The sequence below is a fragment of the Xenopus tropicalis genome, chromosome 7, assembly GCF_000004195.4.
Source record: "Xenopus tropicalis strain Nigerian chromosome 7, UCB_Xtro_10.0, whole genome shotgun sequence".
Taxonomy (NCBI): domain Eukaryota; kingdom Metazoa; phylum Chordata; class Amphibia; order Anura; family Pipidae; genus Xenopus; species Xenopus tropicalis.
The window spans coordinates 20,074,898-20,092,368 of NC_030683.2; the positions used below are offsets into that span (position 1 = coordinate 20,074,898).

At 40.0% G+C, this 17,471-nt stretch overlaps 1 protein-coding gene across 4 annotated transcripts; it reads right to left on the bottom strand.

The window, feature by feature from the left end:
• Positions 1-312: 312 nt before the first annotated feature.
• On the bottom strand, positions 313-14,442 carry bub3 (BUB3 mitotic checkpoint protein). 4 transcript variants are annotated; one of them, XM_031905009.1, is made up of 8 exons: positions 14,298-14,442; positions 9,930-10,041; positions 6,847-7,041; positions 6,615-6,684; positions 5,554-5,705; positions 3,886-4,044; positions 3,361-3,538; positions 313-1,884 (listed from the first exon to the last, which is right to left on the bottom strand). In XM_031905009.1, the coding sequence occupies exons 2-8, from the start codon at positions 9,945-9,947 to the stop codon at positions 1,664-1,666; spliced, it is 993 nt and encodes a 330-aa protein (XP_031760869.1). In that variant the 5' UTR covers positions 9,948-10,041; positions 14,298-14,442; the 3' UTR covers positions 313-1,663.
• Between the last annotated feature and the right edge of the window lie 3,029 nt (positions 14,443-17,471).

Genomic DNA, 17,471 nt, shown 5'->3' on the forward strand with positions numbered 1-17,471 from the left:
CCTCTTCCGCGTATCTGTAAGGCTACAATTGTATCTTTTCTTCAACTTACATTTAAACTGCTGCCTAGTTGCTAGGGAAAATAGTGCCCTACTAAAGGTAGTTTGAATGTGAATTACAGAATAGCAAACTTTTAAGTCTCTTTACAACTGTGGGGCTGATACACACGTATATGTAAAACTAGTGTATATAAAAAAAAATAAAAAAAAAGGAGGGTTATTTCCCTTTAATACAATAAATTTCCTCCCAAAACAAACCACAGTAACCAATGAAAATCAGCAGCAGTGAAGAGAAGACGACTCAAACAGACAACAGGTATTTACAGATGTTTTATTACAAATCTCTGGTCAAAGGCCAAAATCTATATGAACAGACTTGCAGTGTTCCCCCCGGACAGACGACAAACAGGACAACGTTTAAGACAAAGACCATAGAAAAGGTTCATTCCAAACACAAAAAAACATTTATAAAGAAATTTACTGTGGCTGAAAAGTTGAGAGAATGCAACTTGTGAATTCATATAAAACGGATTTCATTTCTTTGCATAGAAATCGGCAAAATCCATAGCGGTGACAATGAGGCTATAGAGGCTTCTCAGCTCCTTAAAGTGACACTACCCACCTAAAACCAACCTTTGCTAAAAATCAGCCCAGTACATAGGACTTGTGTTGCATTCTGCCTATTCTTTTAATTGAAAAAAATCCATATTTTCCAATTTTGTTGCCATGCTAAAGCACTAATTTGATCAACACCCCCCTCCCATTATAAACAGGACAATTTGTTCAGAGCTCCTTCCCCTTTAATCAAACCCCTCCCTTCTCTACACAGCTGCCTTTGAGGAGCTCATTATCAGAAGGTTTCTCATTGGACTTACTGTAACTTCATGGTCCAGCTCTGGTTACTTTTTTTTTGTTGTTTAGTGTTAGAAATAACAAAAAACAAAAGGCAACCTGTAACCTGAACCAAAATGAAGTATAAATAATAGGGGCTAAGGAATTCCTGAAGGATAGACATGGCCCTCAAATGAATTCCCTTACCTAGAATAGACAATGGCTTTATAGGCTTCTCTGTCATCTAATAAAACTATTAGGCCCCTAAATATGTAGTATATAGTGTATAGAGCAGGTTGGACCAATAATGATAGGGAGGACAGCATTTTGTGTGTGTAATTAAAGGAGCAAAGTTCAGCCTAAGCTTTTAGTAGCATTCCAAACAGGAAATTTACTGAAAAGCAATATTTATTAGCACCCAGATGCCTGCGGAAGTTTCCAATCCCTGCATTATGTACATGTAAATGCAACGGCGGGAATGGAGTAATAACTCCCCGAATAAGGAGGTGAGATGGCAAATGACAGTCAATTCCGCAACTGCATTATAAAAAGGCAAGCCAACAGCAAGGAGTTCTCCAGGTGAATAATGAAGATAATGAAGGGCGAAAATGCAGAAGAGGTCGACGCGCTCCTGTATAAAACAACTGAGCATAATTTTATCTGTCAGACGTCTATCAACTGACGGATATTGAAAGCTTGGAGGGTGCGATAAAATCTCCCCCAGCCCTACAGTCAGCCACGGTTATCTCCCCTTGACATCAATAACACTATTCATGAGCCAAGGGAAAATTAATAAAATCTCAGAGCTGGGGGAGGAGAGGCAGGGGAAGCTGCCTCACTTGGGCTTTGTCTCTGCGTCTGTCACTTGCCGTATGTAGATAGCATCTTCGGGGTGATCAATGTCATCCATTTCATACATGTAGGAGGCAGCGATTGCCAGAGTGCTGCCGTCGTTGCTGAAGGCCAGGGAGGCAATGCTTGTGGGATAGCGATGGAACTGGCACAGGCGCTTTTTGTTAAAGGGATCCCAGATGTTGACAAAACCATCAGAGCCTCCTGCATAGAAGTTTTAAAACAGTTAGATATGAAATAAGCGGTTTTCATTTACTGCTTCCCTATTTACTGTATGCACAGACTCTTGGAGAGCAATAGGGAATACCTGCGCTGGTAGGACTCTTACGCAAGGGGAAGGGGGTGGAAATGCAATTTCCATGTGATGGATATTTGTGTGTTCCAAAACAGAGCAAGGCAATAGTTATATAGGTCTGTGCCAATGGCAGTTAAAGGGGTTGTTCATCTTTAGGTTAGCAATTCTTAGCAACTTTTGATTTGGTCTCCAATTTTTATATTACATATATACACATACACAGGTATAGGACCCATTATCCAGAATGCTCGGGACCAAGGGTATTCTGGATAAGGGGTCTTTCTGTAATTTGGAACTCCATACCTAAAGTCTACTAAAAAAAAAAAAAATCAATAAAACATTAATTAAACCCAATAGGATTGGTTTGCATCCAATAAGGATTAATTATATCTTAGTTGGGATCAATTACAGGTACTGTTTTATTATTACAGAGAAAAGGGAATCATTTAACCATTAAATAAACCCAATAGGGCTGTTCTGCCCCCAATAAGGGGTAATTATATCTTAGTTGGGATCAAGTACAGGTACGGTTTTATTATTACAGAGAAAAGGGAATCATTTAACCATTAAATAAACCCAATAGGGCTGTTCTGCCCCCAATAAGGGGTAATTATATCTTAGTTGGGATCAAGTACAGGTACTGTTTTATTATTAGAGAAAAGGGAATCATTTAACCATTAAATAAACCCAATAGGGCTGTTCTGCCCCCAATAAGGGGTAATTATATCTTAGTTGGGATCAATTACAGGTACTGTTTTATTATTACAGAGAAAAAGGAAATCAGTTTTAAAATGATGAATAATTTGATTAAAATGGAGTCTATGGGTGATAGGCTTCCGTAATTCGGAGCTTTCTCGATAACAGGTTTCCGGATAAGGGATCCCATACCTGTATATATATTAGTTTTTAAAGCATTTGCCTTCTTCTGACTCTTTCCAGCTTTAAAATGGGAGTCACTGACCCCAGAAGCAAAAATAAAAATAAACTATTGCTTTGTGAGGCTGCAACTTTATTGTAACTGTTCTATTTTATCTTTCTATCTAGGCCTTTCCTATTTATATTCCCCTTTATAGTCTCTCACTGGTTGTGAGAGAAATTTGGACCCTAGCAACCAGAAATACTGCTGAAATTCCAAACTGGAAAGCTGCTGAACAAAACAAAGCTATATAATTCAAAAACCACACAAAAAATGAAGACCAACTGCAAGCTGTACCACACCCTACATGATACTAAAAGTTGACTTTATATGTTGCTTGCAGTGGAACACACAAATACAAATTCAGTCACCTGTATTAAAAAGTACCTGTGTCTTAGTTTTATTTTTAGAAATATACAAGCAAATATATAAGAGGCTGCTTGATTATATGGTGAAAGAAGGGACTGACCTGTGGCAAAGGTGTTGTGCAAATTGTGGAAAGACACAGCATTGACTGGGTAAATTTGCTCAATGTTGTTCTCTTTTAGGCGGTGACACTTGAAAGCATATTTCTTCTTCTGGACTTCCAAACTTGGATCCAAGTATTCGACAGCAACTCTGCCTTCAATGGAGCTCAGTACATATCCCTGTATATGGCAAAAAAAAATAAAATTAGGATCCACCATGTAGCAGACTTGGGCCATCAACTGCATGAACATACATTATTAACAGTACCCCTGAATCTAAAGGCACAAGTATTTCTAGCATTTATACATATGTATTCAGAATGAAGAGGTGGCATTTTGTCTAGTTACACTATAAATCCTATGTGAGAAGCTAGTGTAGACAGAGGGGTTGCTCTCTGACCCACAAATCCCATTGTGTTTATACTGCACTCACCTCTATGTGAACATAATTCAAGGCTTTACACCTGGGACCACTACATACAACTCAAATCCCAGAAAGCAGACATGCAACGACTATAAGTTATTACCTGTTTGTTTGGGAACGCCCTGATGCATCGTGTTTGGTACTTAAGGCTGGATTCTCGCCTTTGCTGCACATAGCCCATATTTCGAAGATCCCACACCAGCACCCTTCGACCAGCAGTGCCCACAATCAATCTGTCCCCTGACACAGACAGGGTATATACCTAAGTGAGAAAGCACAAGTTCCATGAATTCCCTGCAGTTGCAGCCAGACAAAGACTATAAAATGAAAGGATAAAAAGCATACAAGGTAACTGAGCAGCACACATGAGACAGGTCACAAAAACATGCAAAAGTAGGAATGTGAATACAGTAAGGTGCCCCTGCCTTTATAGGCATTGGAGCAGAATAAAAAGGGTAATCATGTTACGTATGGTGCAGAACTTTATTGTGTGCCTATGACATCTGGGGCACATCTCCATAAGGAACAAGTCCTGCAGGAATGTGTTTCAGGAGGGAATTTCCTGTCCATATTTGTCACGTTTCAGGGGCAATGTACTGTATGAAGCACCATTCATGTAAATACGCCAGCAATGCTATCAGCCAGGCTATACAACTATCCTAGGTTATTATGGTAACTCCCATCTTTAGCTTATGATAAAACATTCCAGCCAATTATTTAACTCATCGCCCACTGATATATATTGAATTAAAGAAAATTATTTAGCTGTATTTTTTAATAAAAGGATTTTCTTTTTTTATACTTTCCTCCTGATGCTCTAAGCCTCTTTGGTAAATCCCACAAATCCCCAATGGCAGACTAAAAATAAAAGGCCGCAGCAGAAGACAGAGAAGGTACATGACATCGGCACAAACTAGAAATATAAATGAATGTAGCGATCCTAGCCGCTTTACAATAGTGCCACAGGTATGGCGTATGCCACCATTACCAAGACATACAGCAGCTATAGCACACATGAAGGAAAAATCCTAATGAAACAATCTCGTCAGCGGCACTGAAAATCCTAAATCTTCTTTACAAACTGGTGTCACACCTGGATTGGAAGTAGTCTTTCTATCCAGCAGTCTCATCAATCACCCCAAGCCAGCGTGTCATGAAGCCGACTGGGTGGACACATTTATCAGGAGTATGGAAAGAAAAAATTAAAAGAAAAAAACCTGACATGCCCAGCTGTCTGAGCCAATCAGTAGGCGGCTTCCCAGTGGCCGTCTATTATATGCTGTCCTGTCAGCTATTCATCATGGCCTTTTACTGGCCACATACATCCATAAATCAAACCAAGAAACAATGCAATTATTCTGCTCTGCACAAAGGTCTCGCCAGAAGTAGATTCAGTCGTGATGGGGTAAAAATGATGGCCATTTAGAAAGAGTGCAGTGCCCGCAATGATGGCTCCAAACTGGCCAGTATATTTAAAACGAAGCACAGGCACAGAAGTGTTCTGCTGATTTAGTGGAAGGAGATGGTTTCCTGCTTTATCTTGACACAATAACTTAGTGGAAAATATGAACGAGAAAAGAATGTAATAAATGTAAGCACCTCAATCTTATGAGGTCTGAAAAACCCAATTGAGTTTTAGGTGATCACTAAAGCATACACCCCAGCAGCAAATGGGAACGCAACGAAAGGAACACAATATATTTAGAATCAATAAACCAAAGCTTGTTTGTACATATGTATATCACAACTAATAGTGGGTATAATTACACACCTTATCTGGCTGTGAGAAGGTTCCTGCATTGCATGGAGTCCTTGGGTCCCATAGCTTCACTGTTTGATCCCAGCTCCCAGTCACAATTACATTCACCTCTGGGCAGTATTCCACACATCGAATGGGAGCATCATGGCTGCCAACCACAGACTCTACACAGAAATAAAACGGCAACTAACATAAACCATAGGTATAAAGAAAATAATAACTAAAGAATACATTTTAAAATGAAAGTTGTGTACAGAGGCAAATCTAAACGCCTAGTAAAGAGTATGGCTGCACTGCTAGGCACATCTAAAGCTGTGAGGAAAGCATAGCAACACTAGGACTGGAAAGGGACTGTGGCTGTGGGATAGCAGGTATAGTAGGGAGAGATGGGGCCTATAGTAGCAGTGGGATAATAGCCTCTGGGAAGGGACTGGGGCTGTGGGATAGCAGGTATAGTAGGGAGAGATGGTGCCTATAGTAGCAGTGGGGGGATAATAGCCTCTGGGAAGGGACTGGGGCTGTGGGATAGCAGGTATAGTAGGGAGAGATGGTGCCTATAGTAGCAGTGGGGGGATAGCAGGTATAGTAGGGAGAGATGGGGCCTATAGTAGCAGTGGGATAATAGCCTCTGGGAAGGGACTGTGGCTGTGGGATAGCAGGTATAGTAGGGAGAGATGGTGCCTATAGTAGCAGTGGGGGATAATAGCCTCTGGGAAGGGACTGCGGCTGTGGGATAGCAGGTATAGTAGGGAGAGATGGTGCCTATAGTAGCAGTGGGGGGATAATAGCCTCTGGGAAGGGACTGGGGCTGGGGGTTGCAGGTATAGTAGGGAGAGATGGTGCCTATAGTAGCAGTGGGATAATAGCCTCTGGGAAGGGACTGGGGCTGGGGGTTGCAGGTATAGTAGGGAGAGATGGTGCCTATAGTAGCTGGAAGGGACTTAAAAACAAGGTGACCTGGTGCGCACCCTATCCCCTAACTTTCAGATTATGCCACAAGGAAGACAAACCTCACCAGAATAAATTGGTTACATTTAAGAATGTGCTAATTGCTACATTATATAAAACCTTACCTCCATCTGTGTTTAAATCATGCATTTTTAATTGGTGGTCCAATCCTCCACTCCAGGCATGGGTTGGATCCTGAAAAGAGATTATTAAAATTCTATATTAAATTTAAGGGATTACTAAATTAAGAGTAGCGAGACATCCAATGTTTTGTACTTATAATGAAAAATATGCAAGTATTTCCTCACATCATTATTTGCACAAGTTGTACATGAGGTACATAAAAGTGATGCTTACATAAAAAGCACAGTCCAGGACCGGCCCTGCGTGCTGGTATTTAAGCCTCAGTGTGTTTGCAGGCACATCATACAGACGCACAGACGAGTCCCAGGAGGAGACCAACAAAAACTGTGAGGTGTTTGGACTGAACTTGACAGCAGAAATCCCATCTTCAGGTGCCTGGTTTAGCTTAAACTCGTTCGACCCAGTCATCTGAATAAATGAACAGCAGAAGGAAAATTTAATTAAAAATAAAGTCTAATACACAGTTCACAGATGCAAGCTCTTTTTCATATATTCAAATAAAGGTACTAAAATCCTAGTTAAAGCTGCATGTAATAGGCAACAAACAATTTACAGAAAATTTTCTTTGCATAGCTCAATCAAATTGCCCTGTAGTGCCATACACAGCAAGATGATCCAGTCGTTTTGAGAAAGAGGCAGATTATGTGACGGCCAAATCAGGCTGACCCGATTGTTGGCTTTGAAACCAAATAATGGGATCACATGGGGGCCTGTACAGGCTAGCCAAAAGGAGGCAGGAAAATAAAGGAGGCCATACACAGGCATATTTAAGCTGCTGGTTTGAGTGCTTTAGACAGAGTCAGCAGCTTATCTGCCTGTGTATGGCCTGTAACCCCAAGGGAGGCATATTGGGGAAAGATTTGCTTGTTGGGCAACCTTGGCAAACAAGCAGATCTTTTACTGTATGGCCAGCTTTACTTTTATTTTTACCTTTCACAGGCAAATCATTTCCATGCAGGCAAAATTCAATACTGAATTGAATCAAGCATCTTTAGAACAGTCTTAAAAGTCTGCTGAAGGAGCAGGGAAATGTCATAAGCAGCAATGCATTACACCATTAAGCAGGCTTTCTCTACACTGGCATTAAACAGAGGTAAAAGCTCGGCTATGATCAAACCATTAGATACAAGACTTCCATGGAAATGTGACTAAAAGTACCTCCAGCTCACAGACATGCAAATTGTAAGCTCTCTGTATTGCTTTCTCGGAAAGATGCAACTAATCAATGGGAGTTTTTCCCCTAATGAAGCCTGTTCTAGTGGCAACTATATTAATAAATGAATAAGGAATGTCTTCTCTGTAACAAGATCTGTCACTAATTACTAAGTATTTTAACCTCCTAAATTACCAGAAACGAAGATTGGTTTAAACAAGACATATGTCTTTACTAAACACAGGCCTCTATGAAGCCACTAATAAAATAAGAAAAGGCCCACTAACGCAGCTCATTTCCTCTCGGATCAATAAAGTAATTATATACTACAGACGTTTAAATAAAAATATGCCAGTGGCTTCGAGCAAATTTAATTTCACAGATTCGCCTCCACAAAAACAGCCTGCATAAACAGGCCCTTGTCAATTAACCCTGCTCTGCCAGAGATCTGCAGCTAATTGCACTATACAGCAAAGGATTATTATACTGATTTTAGCTTGTTACTATACCACTGTATTGTAACAGAGGGTAAATATGCAGCATCTATAAGGATATTTTAGCTGCTTTCTGTAAACTGAAAATAAAAGAGGGTATGATAAATCTTCAGTTCAAATTAAAGGGGAAGGGACTTGCAGGGGCATCAGGGTGGGCAGTTAACCATGAAAACCCAGTGGCATATGATGCTGGCAGCGGCTATGAGCAGGCAGAAAGGTGGACACACATAGAGTAGCAACTCTGTAACAAGGTCCCAGATAAAGAAATAGGGCATTCTGCCACCCTTCAAAATGCAGAGGAAACACTAGCAAAAAGGGAGGTTGCCCACTAGGGCAATGGTGATCTGTGGGTGGCAAGACCAACAACCTCTGGGTACAACCACAGGGTTCTTAACGAAGATTGATCTAGATCATAATAGCTTCAAACCGACAGGCTGGCAGTTATACTGCATACGGGATACTGGAATAATCCTTTGAGGACTTCCAGTATGGCATTATTGGCTTTCCCACCACCGACCATCTCCTAACGTATGTAGGAGTAAATGATACAAGACTATCACAGCTTACACACTGTGCAACATATTATACTTATGTGCAATCATCTGAGAATCATCAATAAGGGAATCGTAGGTCTTACCTTGCCTATTGCAAGTGCGGAATTATAAAACATATGGTGCTGCCTTCAGACGAAACAGACACATTTGATCATAAGCTTAAATAAGTCAGGGATGTTTAAAGAATAAAGTTCTATCACATGACAAGAAAAGGGGACAAAAGTGAGGCTGGGGTAATAAGCAGACTGCTATCCATGTACTCTGAATATTGCATCCAATCAAATGAATGGAACAGCAAGGCAGCCATACTGTGTATGCTGGTTTGCCTGCTGGCCAATTGTATTGCAGAGTACATGCAAACAGCAATTCTGTTCTACCTCAATTGATCGCTACCCCCATTGGAAGCCTACATACAATGCCATGACAAGCAATATAGCAGCTGCCTCGCATGCAATGATTATATTAAAACTGCATAAACATATTTAGTGATGAATTTGTCATTTTAAGAAACTAAAGGTAAAATAGCACTATATTAATATGAAATAATCACTGCCTTTTAGGGGTGAGCCTTGGAATAAAACAAAGCTGCATGCACACACACCATAACATGTGAAGTTGAAATGATAAGGAAACCTTTTTATTTTAAAATCCCTAAAATGGCTATACGCAACCCCCAAAATGATTTGCATCAGAAATCAGTAACTTCCTTATCTAGTGTGAAGCTCCGCCCCCTTTAGTATCCTGAGCCCTCCTTCTAATGATGGAGGAAGTGGGGCTCAGTTAAGTCGCAGGCAGGGTGGGTTTCTGCTAAAGTAGGAGGAGCTTAATGCAAGGTAAGGAAGTTACTAATTAGAGGCATGTTTCAGCTTCAGACTCAATGTAGGGAGACAGGTGTGTCATTCTGGGGGCTGTGTAATCTTTTTAGGGATTTTAAAAGGTTTACTTATTCTTTAAGTACAAATTGGAATAAATCTAACTGTATAAATTGCAATGTCATTACAACGTTTGACTACAAAATATAAGCAGGAACGTATGAGCCACAAAGGTTTAACTGCACAGAGAACTAGAAGGTAAATCTAATGAAGTAGAACTTACATCACTTTGAGTGTTCATCGGGATGCTTGAGGCTTTTATTATATGTCTCTTCCTCTGACTTTCCTCTCACAGCATCCACACACTTAACCGGACACTAAGCAAGAGTGAAGGGCTGTGTACATGGATGGCAATATACAAATGAAGAAACATATACACAACAGTACAAGGGAAACAGAGTGCTAGCTGTGTGCAACTGTCTGAACAACAAATAGCATATGCATATTAAAGGGATACTATTGGCACTTTGTTTAAAAGTATAGTTCATCTTTGAATTAGAAAGTAGGATGTGGACATTCATATTCTGAGACAAATTGAAACAAAATGGAGACCAGTTGCAGTGTTTTGAAACATTTAGCTTATTGTACAGCAGCACTCTAGTTTGGAGTTTCAGCAGCTGATTGCTAGGATCTGCTTTACCCTAGCAACCAGGCAGTGGCTTGAAAGAGAGACTGAATAGTAAAAAGGACTAAATAGAAAGATAAGTAATAAGAAGCAATAACAAAAAAAAACTCCATTATAGGCAAATAATTTTAATTTTTAAAATTGATTCCCTTTTCTCTGTAATAATAAAACAGTACCTGTACTTGATCCCAACTAAGATATAATTACCCCTTATTGGGGCAGAACAGCCCTATTGGGTTTATTTAATGGTTAAATGATTCCCTTTTCTCTAATAATAAAACAGTACTTGTACTTGATCCCAACTAAGATATAATTAACCCTTATTGGGGGCAGAACAGTCCTATTGGGTTTATTTCATGGTTAAATGATTCCCTTTTCTCTGTAATAATAAAACAGTACCTGTACTTGATCCCAACTAAGATATAATTACCCCTATTGGGGGCAGAACAATCCTATTGGGTTTATTTCATGGTTAAATGATTCCCTTTTCTCTGTAATAATAAAACAGTACCTGTACTTGATCCCAACTAAGATATAATTAATCCTTACTGGGTGTAAAATAATCCTATTGGGTTTGATTAATGTTTCACGGATTTTTTTTTTGTAGATTTAAGGTATGAAGATCCAAATTAGGGAAGACGCCTTATCCGGAATACCCTTGCTCCCGAGCATTCTGGATAACAGGTCCTATACCTGTACCTTGTACTTGATCCCAACTAAGATATAATTACCCCTTATTGGTGGCAGAACAGCCCTATTGGGTTTATTTAATGGTTAAATGATTCCCTTTTCTCTGTAATAATAAAACAGTACCTGTACTTGATCCCAACTAAGATATAATTACCCCTTATTGGGGGCAGAACAGTCCTATTGGGTTTATTTCATGGTTAAATGATTCCCTTTTCTCTGTAATAATAAAACAGTACCTGTACTTGATCCCAACTAAGATATAATTACCCCTTATTGGGGGCAGAACAGCCCTTTTGGGTTTATTTCATGTTTAAATTATTTAAAGCAGACTTAAGTTATGGATATCCAAATTATGGAAATATCTCTTATCCAGAAGACCCCAGGTCCCGAGAATTCTGGATAACAGGTCCCATACCTGTACCAGTAACTTACAAAAACAGTCCTAACAGTGATAACATGACCTATAGATAACTTTTAACAGACATTAAATGTTTTTAAATGTTTTTGTAAGACAATCTAAAATGCTGCTCTATAAAGTGTTTTTAAAATCCATTTTAAGTAATTTTTTTTCTTTTAGGATGAACATAGCACAGGTTTGGAAAGCAAAATAAAGATAGATAGTACCCCTTTACTGAGCATTAATGAAAAAGATCTATATGCAGATGTGAAAGCTGCAGCCCAGTCACCATTTCATATGAAAGAGACAAAAATAAATGAATGCAATATGCTTCTAAAGGAACATGTTATTCTTGTTTAGATCACAACACCTGCAAGCTCAGAGTTAGTGTGCAATTACACAGTGTGGCCGTGCCTATGGGTAACAGCCTGTGTTGTTGCCCGTGCCAGTGAGTAACAAGCAAGCGGCTTCTTTCTCTTATTGGCACTCAAGGCCATTTGCTTTCTCCAGTGGCAAGTCCCTATAGTCCCTAGGCAAGTCCTCTCTCATTGCCTGAATATAACCCTACACTAGCCATGCCTATAGTAATTGGAAGCCAAGTAAAAGTAGCCCACATGTACATGTACAATTGCATTTTATATGCAAGAGACCTTCTGACTGGTTGTATATTAAGTGTTTTAGGTCTGTCAGGCACTGTATACAGTGTATGAATACGAGTATGAATCTGCCCCTATCAACAGCCCTTGGGTGAGGGTCATTCAATCATATCATCCCGCTAATGTACAGGTTTTGCCACAATCTAAGCATCCAGCCCTATGACAATAACAGCTCCATTCAGTGGAGACAATCAAATTGAAAGTGTTGGCATTGCACTCACTATTCTCTGCTGCATTAGTATTGGACACATGGGATCATCTGCCTCTAATTAACCTATGTGCATGCATGATTAATGGGCTAATGATATTACTCCACCATGCAAATACTGAGTATGGTCACACCTTATCCACTTAAAAGGACAAGGAAAGCCATTCACAGGGGGTGCTTATTGAAACCCCTGGCCAGTCCTTTCCCTTACCTTCTAGGTGCCTCCTGCCCTACAATCTTTCATTAATTTCTACACACTGTTGTATGAGAAAGTTGGGAATATTAGTGTTATGCACATGTGATGGCCCTGAAAAACAAAAAATGATGCAAGAAAAGCACAGAACTTCACATATGTAGCCTGTGGAACCAATGGAAAATTAATCAAATATGGCAAAGTGGTATCTCACATAGGTGAATATTGGTCATCTCGTCGATCAGGACAAAAGATTTTGATCAGGCGCCGTTGAAGGCACCCAAGCAAAAGCTGCATTTAGGGCAGAAATGTCAGATAGGGGTAGAATTCCTATTGTTTCTACCTCCATATCGGAGATTCAGCCCTGAACGCCAGTGGAGGGTGGGAACGATCTTCCCTGTGACCATTGATAATTGTAAGGTGTACGGCCACCTTAAGGGGCAGATTTATTATAACGCAAGTGTAAAGCTTAGGGTGAAGACACACGGGGCTACTAGTAGCAGCTACTTTTCATGGCTACTAAAACAGACAATGCTGATCATTTACTGATAATTGTCCCTACATGTGTTTTAGCAGAGGCAATTCTCAGTTTTTTCTATGGCAGGGTATTTTCTGGCATTTAGTAGCAAGGAAAAGTAGCTGCTGCTAGTAGCTCTGTGTGTCTTCACCCTAATACCTAAAAACTCACCCACACTCTATTCATTACTATGGGGTTTTTGGAATCATACTTATCAAATGGTGAAGTGTCACCCATGTACTAAGCTCTACACTCACATATTTATAAATCTACCCTTTAGTGTCTGGATCCCCGACACTCTTAATGCTCGGTAAGCAATAATGGCAAGTTATAAACACATGGGTTAGTCATAGCAATTTAATGCAAGGGAAAGCATAGCCAGTAACAAGGTTAGACAGGCTAGGACACACTACACCTTTATGTTACAGACTGCTAGCTGATTGTAAGCTCTTTTGGGCAGGGCTCTCTTCACCTCTTGTATCGGTTACTGATTGCTTTATATGTTACTCTGTATGTCCAATGTATGAAACCCACTTATTGTACAGCGCTGTGGGATATGTTGGCGCTTTATAAATAAATGTTGATAATAATAATAGACAGACAGCAGATACCTAGACAGATATATTTGTAGATTGTAAGCTCTTTTGGGCAGGGCTCTCTTCCCCTCCTGTATCGGTTATTGATTGCTTTATATGTTACTCTGTATGTCCAATGTATGAAACCCACTTATTGTACAGCGCTGCGGGATATGTTGCCGCTTTATAAATAAATGTTAATAATAATACTATAAACTCCATATAATACAAGGCTAATTGGTAGATCGTGTAGATGCAGACTGACTGGCTGCCCAGAATGTATCCCCCCCCCATTACTAACTACAACTCCCAGCATCTTCCCACATACAAAAAAGCATCAATGCATTCTGGGTATTGTAGTTATGAAGCATCTGAAGGCCTAAGCTATAAACCCGGCGGAGTTATTAGCCAAGCAGGTTCCATGTGCCCTACTCCCCCCACAAAGCCCCATCTACTGCCCGGTGTCTAATGGAACCCGTTACCCCGCACCCTCTGTACAGCAGTGAATGGCCGCGACCGAAGACAAGTCACTAGCCCAGTAGGGAGAGGGGATCTTATCTCCGGAACCATGGCCGGCAAGTTACCCTAGGTGTAATGATCATACGTGCTGGGAACCGAAACGCAGCTGCCATTTTGGGGACATGCGGGAAGCTCAGTACTACATACAATACTAACATCAAAACCCATGACACCCACTGCCTGCCCCACAAAAACATTCCCCTTCTCTCACCTTTCGCTCCGTTACCCGCTTATTCTCCTTTTATCCGGCCTCCACTTCAAATTCCCCTTACGCAAAAGCCGCTCTGCCGCACCGCGCAACAAGGAAATGTGCAATTGGTTCATTTCAAAATATCATCTCTTCTCTCATTGGACTAACGAAGAAAGCGTCCACCGGAAGAGGCGGGCTATGACGTAAGCACGTAGGGGCTGGCGGATGTTTTAGAATATCCCGCGGTATAGTACTGGTGTATAGTGTTGGTTTGCGTTACTTCACTGGATAACTGTCTGATTGGGGAACGCTGTGTTTGCTACTCTTCCCAATATACATTATTAAAACATTTTATTATAACTGTCTCTGTCTGCTTTTTGTATTAAAGTTGCAGTGTAGTGTGTAGAAATGGAGTACAGGTATCGGACCCCTTATCCGGAAACCCGTTATCCAGAAAGTTCCGAATTACGGAAAGCCCGTCTGCCATAGACTCCATTTTAAAAAAATAATTCAGAATTTGAAAACTGATTTCCTTTTTCTTTGTAGTAATAAAACAGTACCTGTACTTGATCCCAACTAAGATAAATAATCCTTATTGGGGGCAGAACAGCCCTATTGGGTTTATTTCATGGTTAAATGATTCCCTTTTCTCTGTAATAATAAAACAGTACCTGTACTTGATCCCAACTAAGATATAATTACCCCTTATTGGGGGCAGAACAGTCCTATTGGGTTTATTTAATGGTTAAATGATTCCCTTTTCTCTGTAATAATAAAACAGTACCTGTACTTGATCCCAACTAAGATATAATTACCCCTTATTGGGGGCAGAACAGCCCTATTGGGTTTATTTAATGGTTAAATGATTCCCCTTTCTCTGTAATAATAAAACAGTACCTGTAATTGATCCCAGCTAAGATATAATTAATCCTTATTGGATGCAAAACAATCCTATTGGGTTTAATGTTTTATTGATTTTTTAGTAGACTTAAGGTATTGAGATCCAAATTACGGAAAGACGCCTTATCTGGAATACCCTTGGTCCCAAGCATTATGGATAATGGGTCCTATACCTGTATTGGCTTATGCTAAATTATGTTTAACAAACAAGTGTTTATAGAGTAACAAAAGGATCAGAGGGCCCTGCTCACATGAGTTTATAATCTAAAGAAGTCATTTAATATAACCACCTGTTCTAAGTTCCTGAGTAGAAAATTCCCATTTTTTTCTTAGCAAGGAAATCATTCCAGTTTCTGAGGATCTGCCCATAGTAGGTGTCATTATGGCATATAGGCATTATGGTTGAACGTGATGGATGTGCGTCTTTTTTCAACCTAACTTGCTATGTTACTATGTCAACTCTGCCTTAATTATGGCATTGACAAAAGATTTTTTTAAATCATTTATAAAATAGTTACAAAGTATGAAATAAAGGGCAACTAATAGAAATTAAGGGACAAGGAAAGGTAAAATTACTGGGGGTGGTAAGTTGTCAGCACCTCCTAATGATTCTAGTCCCTTACTTTAGACCCCAGGTTGGTGCTTCTCTTCAACAAAAATACACCACCCCAAGCAGTGCCGGACTGTGACCCCAGGGGCCCACCAGAAAACCTTAAACCATGGGCCCACACTTCAAACTATTTTTCATCCACTTCTCACTCAACCTCTATATTTTCCTATTTTTTTTCTTTACATACTATAATCTATTCTTCTTTATATTTAGCTGATTTGTTCCAATAGGAAATGACCATGAATTAGGCCAAATTGTTAGAAGCAGGAGGGCCACACGATGCCCGGGCCCACCAGGAGTTTTCCTAGTATCCCTGTGGGCCAGTCCGACACCGACCCCAAGGTACTTTACTTCTCAATGCCGTGGTGCAATACTGTTTCCGGTACTCACCAACCTCTGTGCTTGTGCAAACACAGTACAAATGACAGCAAAGTGCACTTATCCAGGGAGGCCTAAAGGATACTGGGAGACTGGAAGAGTATGGTGGAGCGACACTACAAATAAAATTACCCAGGCCAGCACATTTTTGTAGAAGAGGAGAACTTCCCCGGGGTCTGACATAAGCTACTAGAATCACCGGGTGGGTGTAAAAGTGAGGATAAAAACAACCCATCTTAAAACCTATTTACCTATTTTATAGGTACAGGACTGGGAATATGTGTCCTTTCAACAAATCTGGGCCTGGCAACTCTAAGGGGAGTTACTGACTGTAAACTGTTCTAATTTTATACAGTAGTTAATGGATTTCTTATTTTTGGCCCTGCCAAGCATAAGCCCTGAGTTTCATTAAAGTCAGCTGATATAAATTGTGCACATTCCACAGATGCTGGTGAGAAATGTACCAACTAATGCAGCAAATTATCACAGTTCAGAGTTTGCACTTGGATTACAGCACTGTCAGCCTGAAACACCAGAGAGAAGAACATTATAGGAGAAGGAGAGGTTCAACCAATAGGGGGAGGGTGGTAAATAATATATACTCCGGTACTCCTGATGTATGGAGCAGTTTGAAAGTGGCATTCTGACAATTCAACTCCACAGTTTAAAAACTGTAATTTTTAAGAAATGCATAAAAGGAGTGGTTACCCTTTAAATTAACTTTTAGTATGTTGTAAAGAGTTCTATTCTGAGACAAGTTGCAGCTGGTCTTCATTTTTTATTATTTGCAGGTTTTGAATTATTTAGCTTTTTGTTCAACAGGTTTCCAGTTTTGAATTTCAGCAGCTATCTGGTTGCTAAGGTCTAATGTAACCTAGCAACCAGGCAGAGGATTAAAAGAGAGACTCGAATATGAATAGAGGACAGCCAAAACATAAAGCCAAGTAATACAAAGTAAAAATAACAATACAATTGTAGCCTCACAGGGCAATCATTTTTTGGCTGCCGGGGTCAGTGATCCCCATTTGAAAGCTGGAAAGAGGCAGAAGAGGAAGGCAAATAATTCAAGAACTATAAAAAATGAAGACTAATTGAAAAAAAAATGCTCAGAATAGGCCATTATGTATACTAAAAGGTAATCTGAAGGTGAACCAACCCTTTTAAGTCTTTTGTAAATGTGATGTTTTTATTACTCCAAAAATATTTCAGTTCACTTCACTTTTTTGAATCCCCCCCTGGGCAATGAAAGGGCCATGCAGCCAAAGGTGTTTATAAAACCATCTGAGCTACAAGGAGCATTTAAATAT